This window comes from Chelonoidis abingdonii, chromosome 6 (genome assembly GCF_003597395.2).
Source record: "Chelonoidis abingdonii isolate Lonesome George chromosome 6, CheloAbing_2.0, whole genome shotgun sequence".
Classification (NCBI taxonomy): Eukaryota; Metazoa; Chordata; order Testudines; family Testudinidae; genus Chelonoidis; species Chelonoidis abingdonii.
Window position 1 is genome coordinate 74,747,167 of NC_133774.1, and position 23,617 is coordinate 74,770,783.

Below are 23,617 nucleotides of genomic sequence, written 5' to 3' on the forward strand. Positions count from 1 at the left end.
AGTGCAGCCCCTGCTCCGGTCACTCAGGGAACAGAAAACTACTCATCCAGTGACCAGTATACTTGCCCTCTCCCAGACTCCTGTACCCCACTGGCTTGGGTCTGTCACAGTTTGCTTTTTAGAAAATAATATTGTGAAGTGGATCATTTCACCAAGGACCATATGGCTCCAATCCTATAAACTTTTACCCATGTGAATAGCCCCACTGACGTCAAATTAATTAAAAATATTCTTAAACTGTCATTTCAAAGGATATTTATTCCTGTTTATTAACATGCTCTAGAAGTTTTAACCTAGCTTTTGTTGCCTTAATTTATTTGTCCTCTACAGCACACATACAGCCTTGTTAACATTGCTCAGTGCTGAGTAAAGCAGTTGTTTTGAAAAGTTGCATGAAAATTGTACAAATTTTGCAAACAAAAACAGTATAAGAAAAAAAGTTAAACCAGTATTTTGGCCAATCCACCATGAAAGTACCTAAAGTAAAAGCAGTTTGATCATGCATTGCCCATACCTGCTGTATCTTTTTTTTTTAAAGTGCTTAATATTCAGTTTCTTTTCTTTACAATATTGGAACAGATTTTATTTTAGCTGGAACAGCACCACCTTGTGACACGTACTTACAACAGAGCATCAGCATATACATCATCCTTTATATTAAATGTATGTCAAGATGTTTTGTAGAATAAATGGCCAAAATGATCCATTCCATTTCAATGAGCAGAGGAGTCTGAGCTCCAGCAGATCGTCTCCTAAGGCACAGAGGGCCTGATTCTGTTTTCACACTGTTTTTACAATGGTATAATTCCACTGATCTCAGTTTCTCTTGATTTACGTTGGTATTAACAGAATCAGGTCCAGATGATGTGAGGCCACAGCTCTGGGTATTTTCTCCTTCCCTTGGCCAGAAGGAAACTACTCTCCTGGAATTCTGCATGGGGAAGTGCTCCACTGAGCTTTGAGAGCAAGAGTGGGAAGAGGTAGGGCTGAGTCTCAGCCAGCAGTATCCCTTGAGGAGAGGATGATTTTGTCCAGATTCTCATAATATGATCAGATTATTACTAGTCACTCTTTGGTGAATACATATTTTTGCTGGCAGAGCCCAATAATGAGCATTTCTTCACAGGGAGAATGTATCTATGTAATTTCTTATTTTCCCAAATGATTTTTTTGATCACTTTAAAACTTTTAAAGTAAGCACACAGTGGCAGTTTGGTCCCAATTTCTGTAATTTAACTTTTGCCAGAATAACATTTTATCTTTTTAACCTCAGAATAGAGAAGCATTTTGGGAAGGTTTACACAACACTGTCATACTTTTTTCAGTAACACATATCCATGCCCAAAGGTGGCTATGTATGCATTATTGGGATGGGATGTGTGGTTGGTTTGGTTATTTTTGGGGGGCGTGAGGAGGGTTTCAAGGAAAGGAGCATAGAGGGAGGAAAGAAGAAATAATTCCTAAATTACTGGAACCCAAACCTGATAGTGTTCAGATGAAGATGTAAAATACACCATTTTGATAAAGTCTTCCCCCGTAATTCATGGTCTTACAAGTAAATACATAAAATCCTACAAACAAAAATACAAGCTAAAGGAACTTGCAGAAAAAACTCCGTTTCATTATTTGATTTTGCACTCTTTATATTTTGTGCATCATTTAAACAGGATAGTGCTAGATGCTTCATAAAAACTTTACCTAAACAATAGATATACTAATGCCAACACCTTGAACTGTGTCTAGAAATAACTAGGAAACCAATACAGTATTCAGAGGAGTAGCATAATGTTCCCTGTGCTACTGCTACCATCAAGAAGGCAAGCAACGATAATCTGCACTAGTTGTAGCTTCTGAATCATTAAGGGGGAGCGCTAGATTGAAATGAGAGTATATCATCATTCTCTGTCACAAAGGCAAGGTTTACATCAGAAATTTTGCAGTCACAAATTCTTTTCCAGATGTAGACAAAAATAAGTCTTTGGAATACTAATGCCCCCACAGAATGCAATAGCAAATGGGGATCGAAAACACTCTATTGTGAACTTCTTAGAGCTAATAAACTCATTAATGGAGAAAAACTACTCATTCCATACCATTCAGCAGCCAAACAAACAATGTTATTAGTTCCTACAGAAACCAAATATATACATTGCACAGGAGGCGTGACAGAATACAGCCCTGCAGAATCTAGGGAGCAACGTTACTGAGCTTCAATATCCACGAGAGCTGCCTCCCAACTACCAATTTATCTAATGAATCTTCATATGTTGCAGGGATGGAGGTTATTTCAACCATTTGAAATTGTCAAGTCCTTAAAGGGATGTGAATAAACTGTGTTTGCATCTGCCCTTCTGAATGAAAATTAGGTTTAAATATACTGGAGTATTGTTTTATTTCCATTGACAATGGAGTCCTGAATTTTCCACAGCCCAGTTTGCAAGTGGAGTTTAGAAAATGCTGGGTTTGAGCCTGACTCAACAGTGCTGTTGGTTGGTCACAAAACTCATAGTAAACGAGGATTTTGAAAATCTCAGGTTCCTCGACTCGCTATGCACTACATGTCTTAATAACAGGCAACATGGAGCAACCATCTCAGTGTAAAATGAAATTTGTCTTTGCTATATGAAATCTTTTTAACATGCCTATTGTGATATCTAAGCCCCGAACATAAAGTGTTGCATGCTTATTTTCTTTTCAGTAAGTGGTTAGGACAATTCATCCCATTACCACTTTCTAAACACTTTTATTTGTGGTTATTATTTGGAAGCAGAAAAAATCATGTTATATATTACATAATATATCTAGACTCAGAAGGATTTGTGCATATCTTCTCTGAATTTCACCAGATAGCAATATTTAGTTTTTAATGCTGATTAATAATTTGTTAATTATTTTAATAGATTAAAAGAATCATTCCATTCTCACCACAACTCACACACACTGGGTTGAGTGGCCAGGATAAACTCCCTTTCAGGGTTTCCTTTAGTTTCAATAAAAATGAAATATAGCTAGGCTTGACAGAATATTGTTTTCATAATGTCAATGGATAATGTTTATTTTTAAGCATTTTTAAATGTTTATTTAACTTTTCACAGTTTCAGGAAATTACAGGGATCAGATATTTATTTAATGACAGTAGATGTTGAGATTCAAATAGTTAAAGCTTTACAAACTGTTATAACACAAACTGTCAGTATCATGTCAACTAATACAAAGTAAATCATACCCATTTTTACTTCATACCTGTTTGAATTCATTCACTAATCCATTTGTGACAACCCTAATTTAAAAGTCTAAATCACTGGATTTTTTAATCTAATAAAGCTCTCATGGAGTATTTTCCTTATTTTGCCTATCTGTAAATTTCAGTTATCAATAAAAATGTATTTTCATCAGTTTGTGAGTGTATGGTGAAATCAATGTTTACTGACATTTACCAACAAAAATCTAATCCTTCCAAACCTTACTATATTCTGAGCTCCCTCCAGTGAAAGCTGTTTCTAGATGTTTTCTCCCCAATAATTCTTCTCTCACTCCCAAGTCCCTCCTTTCCCAGAGGAGAGGTTTTTAATGTTGTAGACTAGAGATAAGGAGACTATGCTCTAGCTTCTAGCTTGATTCTACAGAATGGTGCTACCTCTGCTTTCACGTACCTTACATTTCTCAGAGTAAACTTAAAAATCACACTTCGATCTGAAAAATTGTACCTCCTATTGTTACAAATAACACCAAAAGAGCTATAACTGATAGATTTTTGGAAGAGAAAAAATACTTTAGTTAAATTACAAAAGACTGTCAAATGCTCAAAGTAACCCCTGGGTCCCAATGTTTTCCCTGTATAGTCAATTTCTGTCTTTTGTTTCCAATCTTTCACACATCAAAAAAGGAAAGGAAAAAATTTAAATACAAATTAATTGTAAACCTTCCAGAACAGGCAAGGGACTCAGGGATGTCTGTACTGCTTGAAACTACTTTTAACTCATTTTTGGAACTGACTACATTTTAAGTTGACAGTGTTCCTTTAAGTTTTAGTTTTTAGTTTTAAACTAATAAAAATTAGTAAGTTCTTATGTTGTGAAAATGGAGATTCAATCATGTTTTTAAACAAAATGTTATATGAATGTCTTAATATTTAATTTTAAGCATAATTTGCAGAACCTAAGCAGACACCTGCACGGCCACACCAGCAAGCTGCCATAAATTTAAATTTGCGATGTTCTTCAGCTTTGACCCGGCATTACACCTCTTAGACACAGAGGTACAAGCAGATTTTAACTCTTACTGGTATGGCGACTCGTAGGAGGGACACAAAGGGGGGCATCAGCTACCGGTGGGGGGGGACATGACCTCCTCACATGACTCCTCCCTGCCCTGCCCCAGCCTGGGACCCCTGCACTCTCCCCATCCCACGTTATCTCGGGGAGTGGGATCTGCGCCAGCTCCCGCTGGCATTTGGCTGCTCTTCCTGTCAGCCAGGCTCCTGAGCCACTCCCGGGTGCTGCCCAGTGCAGCACAACAGCTGCCTGGGAGATTGCAGGACTCTCCCAGGCAGCGTGGCTGGAAGAGAAACAGAAACGGCCCCATCCCTTCCTCTCCCTCCCGGGCTGGTGGGGCACTTAATCCTGGGAAGGGTCACATGACCCTTTGTGCCCCTACCACCAGTCACCTTTCCTGACTGTCAAATTTATACCAGTGGATGTGGAAATCTGTGTCTGCTGAACTGCAGGGATCTCCCAAGAACCACATCAGCGAAAGAAACAGAAGGTGGGGCTGGCCAACGGCCCCACACCGGCAGCTCCTCCGATGCAGCTGTACCGCTCCACAGCCCCTCCAAACAGCCACATCTGTCTGGAGTCTGTATAGCCCTGCTGGAGGGGACAGGGCTGGAGGTGGTACAGCCACGCCGGAGGGGCTGCCTGTGTGGGGCTGCGTAGCGACCCCATGTTCTGCTCCTTTCGCTGCTGTGATTCCCGGGATGGCCCTGCGGTGTTCAGCAGATACTGAATGTGTCGTTCTGGGATGGCATGCTGGCAATAGTTGTCTTACTTTCCTGACCATACCGGCTTATTTGCAGCACTGCTTATGCCCATTACACCTGGATTCGCGTTTGAGCTCAGGTGTTAATATGTTTTAATACTTTTCGAGCTAGATTCCCCCAACAAGCTAGTACAGGGAAGTATATTTTACACCTCTGACCCTGGAGCAGTCACCCAGAGTGAGGGCATGCAGTGCTTTTGCCACCTACCATCCTCAACGATTGAGCTGGAGAAAACACCTTTAAATTGCGATCCCAGGGAGGGCTGTTGAGCATTGTTTTTCCACCAGCGCACCTCTTAGCCAGCCGGCTACACTCTCTTTTACTCTTCTCCTCATCACTGCCCCCTGCTTACAGCAGAACAGCAGCCCTCACCCAGGATTATATTGGCAGAGACCTCCGGCCGATCTGTGCCAGGATTCCTCCCCCCAGACAGATCTGCTTCTGGGCAAAGAAACAGAGCAAGTTAGTGAAGCCTCTTGTGCTTTGCCTCCGTAGTAGTGAGGGGGCAGCTGGGCTCAGGGGCGGCTCTAGACATTTCGCTGCCCCAAGCAGGGCGTCATGCCGCAGGGGGCGCTCTGACACTCGCTGGTCCCGCGGCTCCGGTGAACCCTCCGCAGGCAAGCCGCTGAAGGCACCCTGTCTGCCGCCCTCCCGGCGACCGGCATAGCGCCCCCCGCGGCTTGGCGTGCCTGCGCCTGGAGCCGCCCCCGGCTGGGCTGTCCGCGGCGCGGAAGAAGGCTGGGCTGAGACCTGTCTCGCGGGGCTGAGGCTCTAGGGGCCGGCTCGCGTCTGAGCGCAGAGAGCCGGCGGGGGACAAGGAGCGAGCCGCAGGGCAACCGGTGCCGGACGGGCAGGGGGAAGCGGCCGGGGCCGGGGCCGGGGCCGGGAGGGAGCCGCGGGGCCGCGCACCGTCTGACCGGGGCGTCGCGTGGGGCTGCAGCTCAGGGGAAGCGGCTGGGCCCAGGCTCTAGGCGGGTCTCCTGCCGGGAAAGGAAGCGCCACGGGTGGAGTCTAGGCTGCCCCGCTGGAGTCACTTACCGGGCTGAGGCCGCTCGTCTTTTCCCGCAGGCGGACGCGGTGGCGGTGGCTGCCGAGGGGCTGGGGCGGGGCTCGGCTACTGCTTTCCCCATCAGCTCCGGGAAACAACAGCCGCGTGTGACTGGCAGGACCCCGCCCCGTCACGCCGAGCGCTGCTGGGAGCAGCCGCCCGCCTCAGCGGAGGAGCAGACTCGAGCCCCGCGCCGGGCTGGCTGAGCCGCGAGGGCCGGATAACCCGGTGCGGGCGCCACCATGGGAGCCAGGCCCCCGCCTCCCTTCTCTGTGTTTCATAAACGGCGCATTGAAAAGCGGCTAGAACATAAGCGCGCACAAGAACATCCCCTGGTAACGCGAGAGAATAAAAAGTCTCCCCACTCCCCCCCGTTTGGAAAAGCGACAAAGCCGCAGAAGAGCTCAGTGTGTTGGAGGCGTGTCTCTTTCACCGACCCTAGCCGAGCCAGTAACAGATATCGCCTCATCCCCCTTCGCTCTTGCTGCTTCAAGGAATAAGCCAACCTTTGGAGGCATTCAGAAGCTTTCGTCGTAGGGCATGTTATTGCATCAATTCCCATTGCAGGGGTTCTTTCACCTTCCTCTGTAGCATCCAGCACTGGCCACCACTGTAACCCAATGAGAGCGCACTGGGCTAAATGAACCTCTGGGCTGAGTGGCAGTGGTTATGGAGTAGGCTCCGAAAAGCTACTTAGGCGTTGTTCCATTTTCAGGCACCACTGTGACCCACAAAACTCCTGCTCCGCTGCTGCATAATCCTGTGGGCGTCCAAAGTCACTCAGGCCCTATGGTTTTTGCCTCTGGGCATGCACTCTGAAGCCTCACCTGAGGTGGCTAGGCACCTGTCTCTTGCCTGAGGACTGCATACTGCTGCCCCACTTGAGCCATTCAGATGCCTATCTCCAGCTAAACCCCAGAGCAATTCAGAAACTGGGAAAGAAGCATTCAGCCCCATAAATCATATGGGGAGGCCTAATCCCCTAGGCCACCTCTGAGCATACTACCAGGTTGGACTCCTCACCTAAATTTTACACAACAGCCAGGACTTATGGGTGGAGATGACTATCCCAGTTAGCCTTGTGGCTACAGTAGTTGCCCAGACTATAGGAGCCCTCTAGTTCAAGACCCCCTTTGCCCAATGAAGAGGCATTTGAATGGGGATGTAGCATCTCTCAGATCAAGTTAAATATTAATGGGGGAAACAAAGAATTATTCTATAGCCTAGTGGTTAGAGTATACTCATCTGGGGGTACCAGGCCTCTTCAAATACCTTCTCCCCAAGTTGATGGATCTCTAGCAGATCAAGGCACTTATCTCAGAGAGTGGCAGGGCTTAGGACACAGCTGTATCATCGGCACCTCCCATGGGCAAATGTAGGCAGCTCTTCTCTTAGCATGTTAGCTTTGTTGATTGTATTCTTGGGTGCCTGCCTCTCCATTTTCATTGTTAGGCAGTTCTGCTACCCAAGCTGTGTGACGCATAGTGTTATACTGGTGGAGGAGTGGCACTCTATGTGAAAAAAAGCATAAAACAAGTAAGTAAAAATCCTAAATGAATCAAACAGTACCATGGCATCTCCATGGGTAGAAATGCCATGCTTGACTAATAATAAAAGTAGGAACATACTACTGACCACCTGCCCTGGATGACAACAGACTATGAAATGCTCAGGGAAATTAGAGGCTACAAAAAAATAGAAAACCCAATAATAATAATAATGGGGGATTTCAACTATTCCCATATTTTCTGGGAACAAGCCACCTCTGGACAGGATGGAGAGAAAATTTCTAGACACCATGAATATGCTTCTTGGAGCAACTGTTGGGATTCCCTCTGAGATCTTTTCCATGCAGCTTATCTAGAACACCTTGTCCAGTTCTGGGATCCAGAAAACTCAGACTGCACATTTAGTCACTCAGGTTCTTTTATTTGGCAGACAGCAAAGCTACACTTGAGCAGACTCAAGCATAGGGGGTGGGTATGGGACATACCACACATCCAAAGTTACACAGCAAACCTCTTCCATTATATGTATTTACACATTACATTTACTACATATTGCATCATATTTTTGGATTGCCATGGTTACTTTGTAGGAATTAATCCCTGGGCAGCATGCTCTTTCCATGCTCAATTCACTCTTTACCTCTTATCTACATTCCTAACTTAAATTTGTCCATTGTGAGTAAATAGTAAACTGGATGCTCTCCCTTTTATCTTAGCTGACTCAGACATTTGGTCTTTTTAGCTACTGACATTTACTTTCCTTATTTAGCACAAATGTTCTGTTTTCAGCCTAATCTGTTTACCTCTGTAATTCTATCCTCCAAGAATTGAGGCCTCCCTCCAAGTGTGAATTAGATGGCCTAGTCTCAGCTACAGCAGCTAGTCCTGGAATCCTTTAGGAGAGAGGCAGTTCTTGATTTAGTCCAAAGTGTAACAGGATCTGGTTCAAGAGGTGAATTATTGCTGAACCACTCAGTAATAGCAACCATAATGTAATTAAATTAGGGCTGTCAAGCGATAAAATTAACCATGATTAATCATGCTGTTAAACAATACTAGAATACCATTTATATAAATATTGTTGATGTATTCCACATTTTCAAATATATTGATTTCAATTACAACACAGAATACAATTTATCATCAATTTGCACTGTGAAAAATAGTAGTTTTCAATTCGCTTAGTACAAGTACGGTACTGCAATCTCTTTATCATGAAAGTTGAACTTACAAATGTAGAATTATCTACAAAAAATAACTGCATCCAAAAATAAAAGTGTAAAACTTTAGAGCCTACAGGACCACTCAGTCCTACTTCTTGTTCAGCCAATCGCTCAGACAAAAGTTTGTTTACATTTGCAGGAGATAATGCTGCCCACTTCTTGTTTACAATGTCACCTAACTAGTATCAGGCAAATTTGTTGAAACTATCATCAAGAACAGAATTACCAGACCCACAGATGAACACGATTTGTTGGGGAAGAGTCAACATGGGTTTTGTAAAGGGAAATCATGCCTCACCAATCTACTAGAATTCTCTGAGGGGATCAATAACTATTTGGACAAGGGTGATCCAACTGATAAAGTGTGATGATGTGAAGGCCAAGACTATAACAGGGTTTAGTAAAGAACCAGATAAGTTCATAGAGGATAGGTCCATCAATGGCTATCAGCCAGGATGGGCAGGGATGGTATCCCTAGCCTCTGTTTGCCAGAAGGTGGGAATGGGAGACGGGATGGATCACTTGATGATTATCTGTTCTTTTCATTCCTTCTGGGGCAGCTGGCATTGGCCACTGTTGGAAGACAAGGTACTGGGCTAGATGGGTAGTGAACTTGGACTTCCAGAAAGCGTTTGACAAGATCCCTCACAAAGGCTCTTAAGCAAGTAATAAATTGTGGGATAAGAAGGAAGGTCTCCTGGATCAGTAACTGGTTAAAAGATAAGAAACAAAGGATAGGAATAAATAGTCAGTTTTCAGAATGGAGAGAGGTAAATTGTCCCCCAAGGATCTGTACTGGGATCAGTGCTGTTCAACATCTTCATAAATGATCTAGAAAAAGGAGTAAACAGTGAGGTGGCAATTTTTGCAGATGATAGAAATTATTCAAAATAGGTAAGTCCAAAGCTGACTGTGAAGAGTTACCAAGAAATGGGCACCAAAATGGCAGGCGAAATTCAGAGAGTCAAGAATAAATAGGACCTCCTTCTCTAAGTGAACCCCACCTTCAGAGAAGGAATTCAGCATTCCTCGTTACTGAGCACTCTGAACTGGCCAATCCTAGCCAACCCTTCACTGGTTACACTGGAATTTGCTAGCTACCATGTAGTGTCAAATCCCCCATTTCTAAGCAAACTGCTAGTTAAGAAAGCTAGTTAACTGGTATGCATAATGAAATAGTGAAGAGATGGCGACTACCCTGCTCTCTCCAAATTATCCAGGCAGTCTGTCTTAGATTCCTAACAGAGTCATAGCATCAGTTTGTTAGACTTCAGCCCATCCTTTCCAACAACAACGTGACTGATCACAGATACCATTTGTTACCTCCAGATGGGATTACTGCAACGCTTTGGACTGAAGCGTTCTGAAAAGACTGGTGCAGGAAAAGAGCAGCTTCACACTTTCAGCAGCATACAACACTGAAGATATACTACTACTCATATAAGCTACTATTGTAATGACTCCCTTATTAAACCTCAGGTTAAGTTTAATGTCTCGGTCCTTCAGCAACCTCAGTCAGGGACCAAAGGGCTACCTTACCCTACCACCAACCCTTCTCCTTAGATGATTCCATTGGTCCTGTCTCAAAGCCAAGACTTAGGTATACAGGAAACAACTTTCTTAACAGCTGGGTTGAGTCTGTGGAATTCATTCTATGAACAAAGGATGACCACAAACCATTTCTTGAATCTTGCTTTTCCCTAAAAGCATTTCAGCTAATTACTTGTGGGACAAAAATATGTAACAAACTCCTAAAGGGATATGGTGGTAATGAGCACAGTATAAAAACCAATAAAGAATACTATATAGATGGGGAAAAGGAAGAAATGGAAGGGCATAAATTATTTATTTTTAAACACAATTCTGGAAGGTGCCCACATACTAAGGGGATTGGTAACATAAAATGCTGAATAGAATAGTTTTCAAAGTATTTTTGATTTGCTTCATTTACTAAATATTTATCTCTTGCAATTACTCTTCTCAGCAGCAGTCTGGTATAATAACCAGAACTCCATGTACTGTATAAGAAAAGCAAATTTGTAAGAATTCTTACCCTACAGCTTTAGGCTATGTCTACCCTACGCAACTTTTAGCGACACAGCTGTACTGCTACAGCCGAGCCACTAAAAGGCGTGCGGTATAGCCACTGTTTGTCAGCAGGAGAGAGCTCTTCCGCCAACAAAAAACTTTCACTCCTAATGAGCAGCAGTAGTTTTGTCAGCAGAAGAGCTCTGTTCACACCAGCACTTTGTGAGCAAAACGTGTGTTATTCGCGGGTGTTTTTTCACACTCCTGAACAACAAAACTTGTGTCATTCAGGTTCCAGGGTAGACAAAGCCTTAGACTCAGATGTGTAGGGCTGGTAGGGACCTAGAAAGTCACCTAGTTAGTCCTTTCTTTCACCATGGCTCCGAGACAGGATTGTGTGTACCTAGACCAAGGGTTCTCAAACTGGGTGTCAGGACCCCTCAGGGGGTCACAAGCTTATTACATGGGAGGTCACAAGCTGTCATCCTCCACCCTAAACCCTGCTTTGCTTCCAGCATTTATAATAGTGTTAAATATATTTTAAAGTGTTTTTAATTTATAAGTGGCAGGGGTCGCACTCAGGGGCTTGCTATGTAAAAGGGGTCACCAGTACGAAAGTTTGAGAACCACTGACCTAGACCATCCCTGACAGATGTTTGTCTATCTGGTTCTTAAAAACCAATGATGGTGACAAACAGCCTTCCTAGGTAACCTATTCCAGTGCTTAACTAGCCTTATAGTTAACAATATTATATATATGTAACCTAAATTTCCCCCTTTCTGCAAACTAAGTCCTTTACTTCTTGTCCTACCCTTGGTGAAGATGAATAACTGATTGCCATCCTCTTTATAACCACCTATTATATATTTTAAAGACTGTTGTCTCCCCTCAGCTTTCCCTTCTCTAGACTTTCTTCGTGGGTCATTTTCTAAACAACTACCTCCCACGTCCTTATATAAGACGCTGCTAAAACTTCCCAGAATGACACGTTTCATAACAGTATCACATTGTTATCTCATTCAATTTGTGACCCACGATAACCCCTAGATCCCATTTGATATGTACAGATTAAATATATAACTATACTATTCTCTAAACCTCATACTTGTGGCAGTATAACAAAAAGGGCAATCTCTTTGTAAACCAAAACTACACCTTAAACTCCGCTCAATCCAATAGGTGCAGGTTACAAAGCCCTGGTGCAGTGCATTCATGATGCATTGCTTAACAAGCAAGCAACCATATTACACTAACTCAAGTCTCTAAATGGCCTTAAAGTATAGCCTCATATGGAGTGCCTTGCAGTAATCCAATCTCAAATTTAAAGAAATATGGTAATGAGCAATCAAGTGGCATCTAATAAATTAAAGAATGGATAAGTACTTAAAAAAATACTTATTCTAAAATATAGGTCAGCTGTCTCAATCTCACTTGTCTTCTTTCTTTCTTTCTCATCCAGTCTCAAAATAAAAATCCATTCAGACCATGTTCATATATTAATTTTTATTTTCCCATACAATATTCACAGGGTCTGCCTTTTGTCTTATTCAAACTAACAAATGTTTTCAAACTAAAACAGAAATTGACATTTCAGGCCACAAAAAAAGAAGAGGTTCCGTAAACAAACAACCAAAGAATAGTAAAAAACTGGTGTCTTTTGCAGTACATAATAACATTGTATTTTATCAAACACGGGTGATTTAGCTGTGTACCATACACCTCTTATTTGAACCATGTCCTTAATATAAAAAGGATGAAGCTTTAATTGTCACACACCTTAAAATGTTTTTTCACCCACTGTTGCTTTGTTAGCATGTGTCTATTATATCCTATTAATTTTATTCAGTCACTTATTCTAAAAAATATATACAGCTATGTTTAAACATGTGGTTTTGTGCCATGTTTTTAGAACAGAAAAATAAAGGCTTTTTTTTAAGATACAGGAGGAGGATTGGTTTGAATACTCAACTTCAATTTAACAGTTAATTCCACCAGACCTCTGCAGTGGGAGGTATACTGAGCTAAACAGTTCCACTTTACACATTCAAACAGGAAAAAATAAAAAGACAAAAGAGAGAGAATGAATCTGTGAGGATATAAACCAATATTTGGCCTATACCATTTAGCAATTTTGACAGTAACACAAAGCAGCTAATGTAGAAAAAAAGTCACATCTTTAAAACAAACGTTTTCATTGTAATTAAACCTACGCATTAACTGATCTACTTACAAGTGATAGTTCAAGCTTCAGAAGATTACAATGGGACACTGCCAAAATTAGATCACATTTTCATCAAATGGTTATAATGGCAAACATGCAACACTTGCCTAACTGAACCCATTTGCTTTATTATTGCATGTAATTAAGTTTGTAAGTAATCTGCAGAAGATCAGATTGTTGCCACACAAAATAAAGCAGCCAAGCACAATCAGGGAAGAGTATCACATGCAGGCACAGCCTTGTGGCATTCAGGAAAAGAGTCTGTGCACTAGTTTATTTTTGCAAAGTTGTAACCAGCACTGGCATTGTTTTTACCCCTCCAAATAGAAGAAGTTGTAGGTGCTTCAAAAAATTAAAAACAAGGTCTGAGAATATCAACTAGATTCCTTAAACTAAGATCCTGTTTTTCACCTACCAACCTCAGTAACGGGTTGGTAAAATAGGAATTAGCTCAATTTTTTCTTGGATGTCTCAGATTACAGGTAATTGATTTATTCACAGTAAGAATAAATCTAGAACCTCCTTTTATTACAACCACTGAAATTTAAATTGTTTTTAAGTTGATGGCCCTGCGTTTTTTGCCATGTGCCCAAGTATGACTCTTTTTTAATATATATAAACAAACTTTTTAGTTTCTCCAGAGTTGAAAATATCTGATCAACACTGGCAACAAATCAGAATTACAGTCCTTTTACTGCATGCTAGCTTATCAATTTAAGTGAACAACCTCTTTTGAATTAAGAAGAAAATCAGTGAAAAGCCCTACATTTTCTTGTGTCTTTAGATTAGTAGTTGTTTCTCCTGTGCACTTGAGAATTGGTAAGATTACCGTAGTCCTTCCTGACTCATCTGTACTAGCTTAACCTTATTTTGAATACAAACAATTTATGTACGTTTGCCAACTTCCACGTTCTAATAAAACAAGACTTTCCAGAGTACACAATACAGCATCTATTAAAGACATGAGCAATAATAACAATGTAGACTGCAAACCTACCAAAAGACACCCTGAAAGTTTTAAAAACATTGCATGACCACTAGCAAACCAGAAGTGGCAGTTAGATGCACAAGGCAACAATGTACCAATGCGTCACAACCGTGGAGATACAATGCAGTATAAATAACAAATTGGACTTGATAATAATTACTAGAAAGCTTTGTATGTGCCTCACACAGATGTCACACAACCATGTCCAGTATCAGTGCTGGGCTACCTAACAAGACAGTTTACCACTGTTGTCCTAATTTTGAAGAGCCACAGCAGCACATATGACTACAGAGACTACACAACTTCAGTGACAGAGTTGCAGGATTCTCCCTATTTTATTGCATTAAAAAAGAGCCTTGGAAATTGATTTTTATAGAGTATAGAAAATTGATTTCCTGAGTAGTCTCGGTTTACAATTTGTTCAATAAAAAACAATATTGTGAAACAGGAAATTCATTATACTGTAATACAGGAAGAATGTATTTTTTTAAACAAAGTTGTTTAAAAATAAAACTTAACAAGTGTGAAAAGTGGAGACTTACCATGCTATAGAAGAACAGTATTTGTGCCATGATGTAGTGTTAACTTGCAAATTTTACAGCAAAGAAAGATATAGATTGGATTTTTCAGAGCAAATCAAAACAATGCAGTTCAATGCTTTGTGACTACAGTTCATCACATCTGCTTTTGGTTTTAATCCAACACCTTCAGCCTGAAAATCTAAAATATCATCAATTTTTCACATGTACTGTCTTCCATATCAACTATTTTGGTTTTTTTCAAAGCATACCACAGATTAATCAGTGACTACAAATAAAGGAAAAACAGATCACTACTGAATGCTTAACACAAACAAAAAAATAGTAAGTTCTCAACTTTTCCAAATATTTCAAATAAAAAGCTGTCCCGTTCACTTTGACTACTTTTTGTAATTTTTAATGAATGGGAAGGGGTAAAAAGATATTAAAACTGTTGCCCATCTTTAGTTCTTTTGTATCTACAATTAATTGGAAAACAGTAAGTTTACAGATGAACAGTGTACAGTGGATCTGAAGCATCATTTCACTACTGGTTATGATCCAACACGGGTTGTGGTGGTTCTTTTATCGGAGAAGAAGCTTTTGAGGAGAAATACCTGCCCAATACTAACTACTAGAAGAATGATGGCTTCTCCTATTGACCAATAGGCTACTCTGGTGTTTAGATCTTCTGCTCTGCTGCGACCTTGTGCTTCTCTCAAGCGGAAATGAGTCTGATAATCGATAACAGACTTCAAAGCTTCATGAATTGAAACACAAGCAGACTCCATCTAGACAAAAAAAAAATTTCTGAATTAGAAAGGCATTGGAAGAATTTATCTTTGTTCTGTATCTGAGCATACATAGCCAGGACTTCTGTAATTTTAAATGCGAGTATGTTAATTCTCTCAACTAATATGCTTTTAAGCTCTGTCACATCTAACCCACATTAACCATATACTAAATACTTTCCCCCTCAACCACGTAATATATCATTAAAGTTGCCTCACATTTCCCATTATATGGCCCCATTTTCAGTTACTTAGAACTTGGCCAAACTAACTGTCTGGGCTGAAATGTTCTATGCTAAGTGTCTGCCTCAGGTTTTTTGTTTTGTTTCAGCTAAAATGGTCAGCCACTTCAGAGAACAAGATTAGGAAAACATACATTATTTTTTTATATATGGGCAAAACAATCAGTGATTTGTTGAGAAACCCTCAAGCCTTTGAAGCAAGGACTTAATATTTGACAGGGGCCATCTGGGTGTCAGGGATATGCCTTTTACCATTTGTGACAAAGTTCCTCCTCTATGTTGGTGGATCCTGTGCTTATTTGGCAGATTTGCTCACCTAAGTGATCTTCCCCACAGTCTGGGTCAACTTCTCCTGTGTCTGATCAGGAGTTCCGAGGTTTGGGGAGAACCCGGGCCCGCCCTCTACTCTGGGTTCCAGCCCAGGGCCCTGTGGATTGCAGCTGTCTGTAGTGCCTCCTGTAACAGCTGCATGACAGCTACAAATCCCTGGGCTACTTCCCCATGGCCTCCTCCCAACACCTTCTTTGTCCTCACCACAGGACCTTCCTCCTGCTGTCTGATAACGCTTGTACTCCTTAGTCCTCCAGCAACACACCCTTTCACTCTCAGCTCCTTGCACCTCTTGCTCCCAGCTCCTCACACGCACTTCCTCTCCTCTGGCTCCCCCTCGCCTGACTGGAGTGAAATGCACTGGAAGAGAGATCTTTGGGTCTACTCAGGCCAGTAGAAAGATAGCTAGGGGATGGTGTTTATATCCTTGGTTCCAAAGTACTGAAATGGTGAGCACACTCACCTAAATTGCAGTTTTCGAGTGAGTTTGCTGCTGGTTGGCAGCACACAAGGTATCTGTGGGTAATGTACTGAACATATTTAAATGGCTTTAAGTTTAGGAGAAATGAAGTAAGTGAGGCTAAAAGACAGACATGTAAAAAACAAAAATAAGACCTAAGGTTTAAGAATAAAACTTCACACAGCTGAAGCCTTTTTGTGGGGAAGCAGTGTTCCTGCCCTACTGTACATAAATCCAAACATCTATAACATTAACCAACTAGACGTGAAATGTGTTTTATTTTCCATTTGTTTTGCTAGCCTTTTCTTTGCTTTTCATAATTTTGACTTACTGGTCAGATTTCTAATCTATTAAATTGAGCATTTCCTAATTATCTTATTCAGTTTTACTTTCCTTAAAAAGAGGCATGAAATGTAAAAGCCTATTTTTATTTTTTTTTACTACTTGATGTTTCTACAGAAAGGCAGAATTTAGAAACAAACTGTTCAAAAAGTTCAAAGCACCAACACTAACTTTCAGACAGGAGTAAAGTCACAGCACTGAAATACATCTTCCTTAAGAAAATATACCTGTCTGTGATACAAACAATTCAGAGAATTATTAGTCTTATCATATGTAACTATTTTTAGTTAAACAGTTAGTATGGTCGAGGGAAAGCAGATTAGCTTTTACTATAAAATCTCAACATTTTACCATGATGGTATAAAAAGATGAGTTGCCATTACTAAAATACTGGGAATTTAAATATATTTACTCTGTAACCTTTCAAGTGCATTTTATTCATCCATACTACATTTCTTTCCAGTCATCCCATTCGTCTCCACAAATGCTGAGACTGGGACCTCTTGTGGCTACAGACAGATGCATCTACCACTGTTGCCAAAATAGTAGATGGTACAAAATTCAGTATGACAGTAAGGTCCAATTAAACTCTACTTTGACCTACAGTCTATAAGAAAGAGGCACAAAAATAGTGGAAGAGGCTTCCTTGCCATCCCTTGCCTACCTGCCACTTCCTTCCAGAACAATGTCTAGAAATGTCTGCTGTTGAATTCCTTCCTGACCGGCCAACATGGTATTCCTCCAACATCTTCTCATCCTAATAATTTCCTTAAACAATGTCCTGTTGTGAATGACTTTGCTCTTTGCTAACTGAGAGGTAAATCCCTAAATCTTAGTTCTACTTCCATGATTAATGACTGCTTTGCACAAGCTCCGTTTTACATCCAAACTTTAAGCAGACAAAAGTTCATTGTTAACAACTTTAAGTCTTTGATTTAACAGAGCTCCCCCTAGTAACTCAAAGTCATCTGAGGAAGTTAGATGCCCAGTTTTATTGACTTTCAATGCGATGTAGGTACCTAACTCCCTTAGGCTCCTTTGAAAATCCAAGTCTCATCTGCTCCATTTTATGTTTGGCTATCAAGTCACTTTAAAGCAGCCCTTTACCTGGGTAAGTGCAGTGACTCTGTTCTCACTAGGAAACAGAGGTGGATCTTCTCCAACCTGGAAGTCGAAGTATACAGTTTTGTGCGTGAAAGTAGAAAATTCATTGCTGAAGCAGAATTTGTATGTTCCATTCCTAGATGCAGTGAAGGTAAAGCTATCATATTGTTTTTTCATCTCTTTGTACAACACAATGCCATCAGGATCTTCCAGCCGACAATCAACATCATAATGCCCTCCAGTGATCACCTGTGGAGTGTGAAAGATTATTGGCACTTTAATAGGGCAGAAAGTTAATCTTAGTATTACAGTTATCTAAGCATCTTTACAAGTCATTCGATCCGATGTATTTTATTTAATTTAACTAATTCACTAAACCAAGAATAGAAAAGATACAGAGAGCTGTAATAAACCAGAGTTCACCAGTGAAGTTGTTCAATTCAAGAGTATCAATTTATATTGGTCTACAGCAATGAACTTGGATTTTACACACTACCAAAATAAGAATAAAACACTGTACATCCATTCAGTTGTAGAAGATTGAGAAGTTTTTTCAAACATTAATTTACACAAATACATGAGAGAAAGTTTCATTTCAATTAAGTTATTTTACTTAAGTTTCTCAGATACTTTAGTGATAGGTACAGTAGAAGAACCTGCAAAGACGACAATAAAATTAAAGTAATACTGTGTTTGAACAGTAAGATTTAATGTATTTTAGGCCCACTTTTCAAGTCCAGAAAAACCAATACAGCATTGAACACACTGGAGCTGTTAAAGCAGGTTGGAATTGCCAGAATGCAACAATGTCCCAGCCTACACCTGCTTCCAACCTGACTGGAAGGGTGTTTCACACAGACATGTTAAGCCAGCTTTCTTCCTGCTTTGTGCTGCAGAGTGGCACAAGAATGGGGACTGGATATGCCCCCCCCCCCACCTTTTTTTTTTTTAATTACACACAAACCTTTATCAGCATAGTTTTGGAAATGAAAGAAAAGCATACAGTGGAGTCGCATCATACGCACATTTAAACTTACACAAATTCAACTATACGGACTCAGCCAAAAAAAACCAAAAACCAAAAAAAAAAAAAAAAACACCACCCCAACAACTCCACCCACCATTCCAGTCAATGAGCGTATGCCCCAGAGTGAGTGTGGAGATGAGACGTGAATCTGCTGTTCCCTCAGTCCATCTCAGTTCCTGCATGCCCTTCATAGCATCAGCATCTCGCCACACTGAGTGTGTGATTCTAGTGTTTAAAGATACTGTCAGAGGTGAAAGTAAGCCGACACACCAGACCAGCTTCCCCAGATTGGTGAATTAAAGGGCCCAGGGCTCCCTGCAGCGACTGGAGCCCCAGGCCCTTGAAATCGCCTCCCAAGCCCAGCTGCCAGAGCCCCGGGGTAGCAGCGGCAGGGCTTTGGTGGTGATTTAAAGGGCCCGGGGCTCCCCGCAGCCCTGGGCCCTTTAAATCACCACTGGAGCCCCGCCACTGCTACCCCAGGGCTCTGACAGCTGGGCTCGGGTGGCAATTTAAAGGGCCCAGGACTCTGTACCGACTTACTTTCACCTCTGAGTATACAGTACTGTACTTTATGGGCGATTTAAGGGATTTTCAAGGGTAATTTTGACTATACACGATTTTCACCCTACGCGCTGACTTTAGAACCTAACCCCTGTGTAAGATGCAACTCCACTGTACTAGGTTTAAATTTAAAAAAAAACAAACAATCTGTATCCTTATGATACAGACACTATGCATTTAAGAATTCTTTATAGGTTTTATAGACAGTCTTCATAGTAAACCTAGTTTCCACTGAAATTTAGAAACAAGTCAGATAGGTTTGATTTCAGCACAACTTTATAGAAAAAAAAAAAAAAAAAAACTTTGTTACAGTTGCATTTAGGGGATTTTAATGCAGACTTAGGAATACTGTTGCCTCCCTCAAGCAGAGCTTGTGTCTTCTCCCCACACCGAATGAAGTTAGCCAAAGCTTATAAGTGTCCCAAACCATCATGTGATTGAAGCAATGTAAAAGAAAGCCTTTTGCAAATTTAGAAACCACTGATTTATATCTGGATAAACAATGAGGTACAAATTTAAATGTGAGCAAGCATTTTACTCCCTTTTAAAACAAACATTTTGAGTGCATCTATAGACACTCAAAATAAAAACAAGCTCATCTGACTAGCAACGTCTATAACAGATTGTTCAAAAGTCTATGATTGGAGAAGATAAAAACAACACTTAAATTTTAAAACAGATTAAACAAAGCACTAGAAAACAATAATCTTGCAGAGGACAGGTTAGCCCCAAATGGTCTTATCTCCAACTTCCATAATTCAGATACTAATGGGTACATCAGTTTGAAAGGTTTGTCCCAAAGATACTACATTTAAACAAATTAAAGATAAATGTTTTAGGATAGACTTCTACTCATACAAATTAAAATAGCTCAGCTAGCAGAAAGAAGCCCAGTTTTTGTGGAAAATTCTTCTGAACAAAATAAAAATGACTGAAATATTTCAGTGTCAGTATTCAAAGAAATCTTTTAGTTTCTTTAGATATAAACAGCCTCAGAAATTGCACTTTAGATCAGCAATCTTTAACTACAATTACTACCAAAGAGCTACAACTAATTAGGTTAAATATCAGATGATTAGAACTTGTTTTAATGCTAGATTTGAAAGACAAAACTGATAGAAATAGAAAACCACTACAGTGACTTTGCTATGGGTGCAGAAACAGCTCAGAGACATTTGGGGCAGAATTCACCAATGTACAATTCCTCCAAACAGCATGGGCACATGTTAAACACTGAAAAACAACTGCATTAATTCATAATTATTTATGATGTATTCCATTTAGGCTTGGCAAAATTCACCTTTTTATATATAATTTTGATGGATAATATCAATGTTTATTTTTAAGAAGTTTTTTCTATTTTTATTGATTTAAACTTTCAGAGTTTTGGAAAGTTATGTGGATGACAGTAGACGATGAAATAAAAAAAAAAAAAAAAAGGTAAAGCTTTATAAATGCTACATAATTTTGTTTAGCTTCAACTCTGTGAACATCAGAGCTGGCTGTTTTATCAGAGCGGTAAATATGTGCTTTATACAGCATTTATTACATGTTTCATACACATTGAGGTGGGACTCAAGTTCTCAAGCAGAATTTTTCTTACTTTGCCTATCTGTAAATTTCTATTATCAACAGAAGTATTTTGTCAGGTTGTATGTGTATGGGGAAATACACATTACCAATAAAGACATAATATACTTAACACTGGAATAATTAAGTGTAGCAATCTAATTCCACAATTTACCTTCCCCAACAAGTCTCAAAACACAAGATAAAAGAAAGTTAAGTGCCTTTCACAAGTGAAATGTTGTACAGTTAACAGTGATTCACTTTCATTAGGCTGGCAAACAGTCTCAACAATTAAATGAATAAAACTCCAAGTAGTACAACCCCTAAGAAGCTCTAGGAATATCCTGTTATAGCAACATCATTTTGGCAAAGTGCCCATATCACAAGGCTGATGTGAATTTCAGTTACACACAAGTGATATACACATAAATACATACAATGGATCCATTTTGAGTTTTCCAAGAAGCTTACAACTAACATTATTTTACTGGTTTCAGAGTAGCAGCCGTGTTTGTCTGTATCTGCAAAAAGAACAGGAGTACTTGTGGCACCTTAGAGATTTGTTAGTCTCTAAGGTGCCACAAGTACTCCTGATCTACAGTAAAATCATGAAAAGAACAAGAACATAGCACTTCTACATCTTTGCCTCCCACATAACAATTGCACAGCCTTGCATACATGTTATTGGGCAATAATATTCCAGAATCACAACTTAATTGTGATTAATCACTCAAAACCTAATATTGAAGTAGGATTTAGGGTTTGAAGTCAGAATTACAATGAAATTCAGGGACAGCCTTGTTTATTTCACCAGTTAGAAATCTCAATCTGCTGCACACAGTGAAAGGGAAGCCAGGGAAAATGAGGATGAGCCCGACAGGTGTGTGGTGACAGGTGGTGTGGGTTAACTCAATAGAACAGCTGCTTTTACAGGGAAATGGGATACTAGCTGGCTGGTTGTGTGGCCAACGTAATGTTGGCAAACAGGTATATATTAAGCTGATTTAAGGATGGTGTTATCTGGAATAGTAAGGTGTGCACTAGGTGCCCTACAAGATCACTTTATAAGAACAATACTTATTGCTGAGCTAGAATTATGAAGCAATGTTGGCTAAATTATAGTGTATTAGGTGGCTGTTTTAAGCATCTCTAACTGGCTAGAGGAAACAGAACAAATTCCCACAACTCCAAGGGGCACCTGATCCCCTGTGCAATCTGCTCAGGGAAACACGATCAAGCTGGGGGTAGCTCTGTCTTGACGATGGATGTGAGGGGTGCATGAGGGAGCTGTGTATCTGGCGCTCTAAAGTGCCCTGCAGGATTCCCCCTCGAAGCACCGCTTGGCGCTGCTGGGGCGCGGCCCGGGCGGGTGATTACCTGGAACTCCAGGGTGCACTTGGTGCCCTGCGCGATCTCCTCGTAGAAGCACTGCTTGGCGTTGTCGGGCAGCTCGAACGTGATCTCGGAGGCCCTCACGGCGCCCCCCAGGCACAGCAGCAGCACCAGCCCCCGCAACCCCGAGATCGCGGCACCAGGGCCCAGCAAGCCCCGCAGTAGCATCTCCCCGGTGGAGCGGGGAGGGGTCTCAGCACCCGACGGCGGCAGCTAAGGGGCAAAGGGGAGAATGAGTCGGAGCAAGTCCGGGAGCGGCTCTCGCTGGGCGAGTAGGGGGAGCAGCGGAGGCCGCACCGAGCAGGCCTAGCGCCCAGCCCGGCACCGTGACCAGGGGCCCGCGAGCTAGACTGCGCCACGGGAGCGGGAGCCGGGGGGCAGCGGGAGCAGAGCGGGGGACTCACTGCGAGAGGCCCGGATGTAGTAGTCGGCGGCAGCCGGTGTCTGTGCAGCGTGGCGAGAGGAGCGAACCAACTGGGAACGCGGAAGTACCTACGCAGGTCGCGCGCTTCCGAACCGGAAGTGCTTCCCCTGGTTTTGTCGACGTGGTGTTTGGGGAGAAGAGGGCGGGGCGGCGAAGGACTATGGAGCGGGGCAGTAGAGGATAGTGGGCGGAGCGACGAAGGCCAATGGGCGGGGCAGGAGAGGACAGTGGGCGGGGCGACGAAGGCCAATGGGCGGGGCAGGAGAGGACAGTGGGCGGAGCGACGATGGCCAATGGGCGGGGCAGCAGAGGACAGTGGGCGGAGCGACGAAGGCCAATGGGCGGGGCAGGAGAGGACTGGGCAGAGAAGCGAAGGACAATGGGCGGGGCAGGAGAGGACAGTGGGCGGAGAGGCGAAGGACAGTGAGCGGGGCGGCAAAGGGCAATGGGACGAGGCAAAGATGAGAGGGCGGGATGACCCGCAGTGGCAGCGAGGTGTCAGGCCCCGCGGAGGTCAGCTCTGATAATAACGTGCTGAGCTGTCGCCTGAGACGCTGGTTCCTCTTCCTCCCGCAATTCAGCTTGTGCCCCAACCCCGCCTGCAGCTTGTTTCACTTTCATCCCAGTCACAGCAGGTCGCGTTGCAGTTGCACGATGTAAAGGCCAACTGTTCACTAATCAGGACTTTACATTCGCCACTATGAGCCTGTACGGGTCCAGCTATCTCGTTCTGCGGCTGGCAGCATCTTTCATTCAAATTGGCCCCCTGTTACTTTAGTGTCAGGTGACACAGTGATGGGTA

General features: G+C 41.9%; 2 protein-coding genes across 7 annotated transcripts in view; both read right to left on the minus strand.

Annotated features, from left to right (window-relative positions):
• Window positions 1–6,263, minus strand: part of TICAM2 (TIR domain containing adaptor molecule 2) — a 149,048-nt gene extending 142,785 nt beyond the window's left edge. Inside the window, exons 1-2 of one of the 5 annotated variants that reach the window (XR_012656126.1) lie at window positions 6,073–6,263; window positions 5,276–5,473 (exon numbers count right to left, since the gene is read on the minus strand). The gene's annotated coding sequence lies outside the window, so the exon portion shown is untranslated. Of the gene's footprint in view, window positions 1–5,245; window positions 5,477–5,955; window positions 6,028–6,072 lie in introns of those variants that run through there. The other 4 variants (XM_075067165.1, XM_075067166.1, XM_032789128.2 and 1 more) reach the window with 4 other exon arrangements.
• Window positions 6,264–12,334: 6,071 nt separating this feature from the next.
• Window positions 12,335–23,152, minus strand: TMED7 (transmembrane p24 trafficking protein 7). 2 transcript variants are annotated; one of them, XM_075067164.1, is made up of 5 exons: window positions 23,107–23,152; window positions 22,796–22,973; window positions 22,377–22,604; window positions 17,846–18,091; window positions 12,335–15,364 (listed from the first exon to the last, which is right to left on the minus strand). In XM_075067164.1, exons 3-5 carry the CDS (start codon window positions 22,557–22,559, stop codon window positions 15,128–15,130), a joined length of 666 nt encoding a protein of 221 aa, XP_074923265.1. In that variant the 5' UTR covers window positions 22,560–22,604; window positions 22,796–22,973; window positions 23,107–23,152; the 3' UTR covers window positions 12,335–15,127. The 2 variants fall into 2 exon arrangements, with proteins under 2 accessions (XP_074923265.1, XP_032645016.1); XM_032789125.2 differs by lacking the exon at window positions 23,107–23,152 and having other exon boundaries at window positions 22,796–22,936.
• Window positions 23,153–23,617: the final 465 nt, after the last annotated feature.

Bases quoted from the DNA above. Each gene is read 5' to 3' on its own strand.
- TMED7 (XM_075067164.1), bottom strand. From the start codon at position 22,559: ATGCTACTGCGGGGCTTGCTGGGCCCTGGTGCCGCGATCTCGGGGTTG. The intron at 18,092-22,376 runs GTAATCACCCGC...CACACTCCACAG, and splicing joins AGTGCACCCTGGAGTTCCAG to GTGATCACTGGAGGGCATTA. The intron at 15,365-17,845 runs GTAAAGGGCTGC...TTTTTTGTCTAG, and splicing joins GAGTCACTGCACTTACCCAG to ATGGAGTCTGCTTGTGTTTC.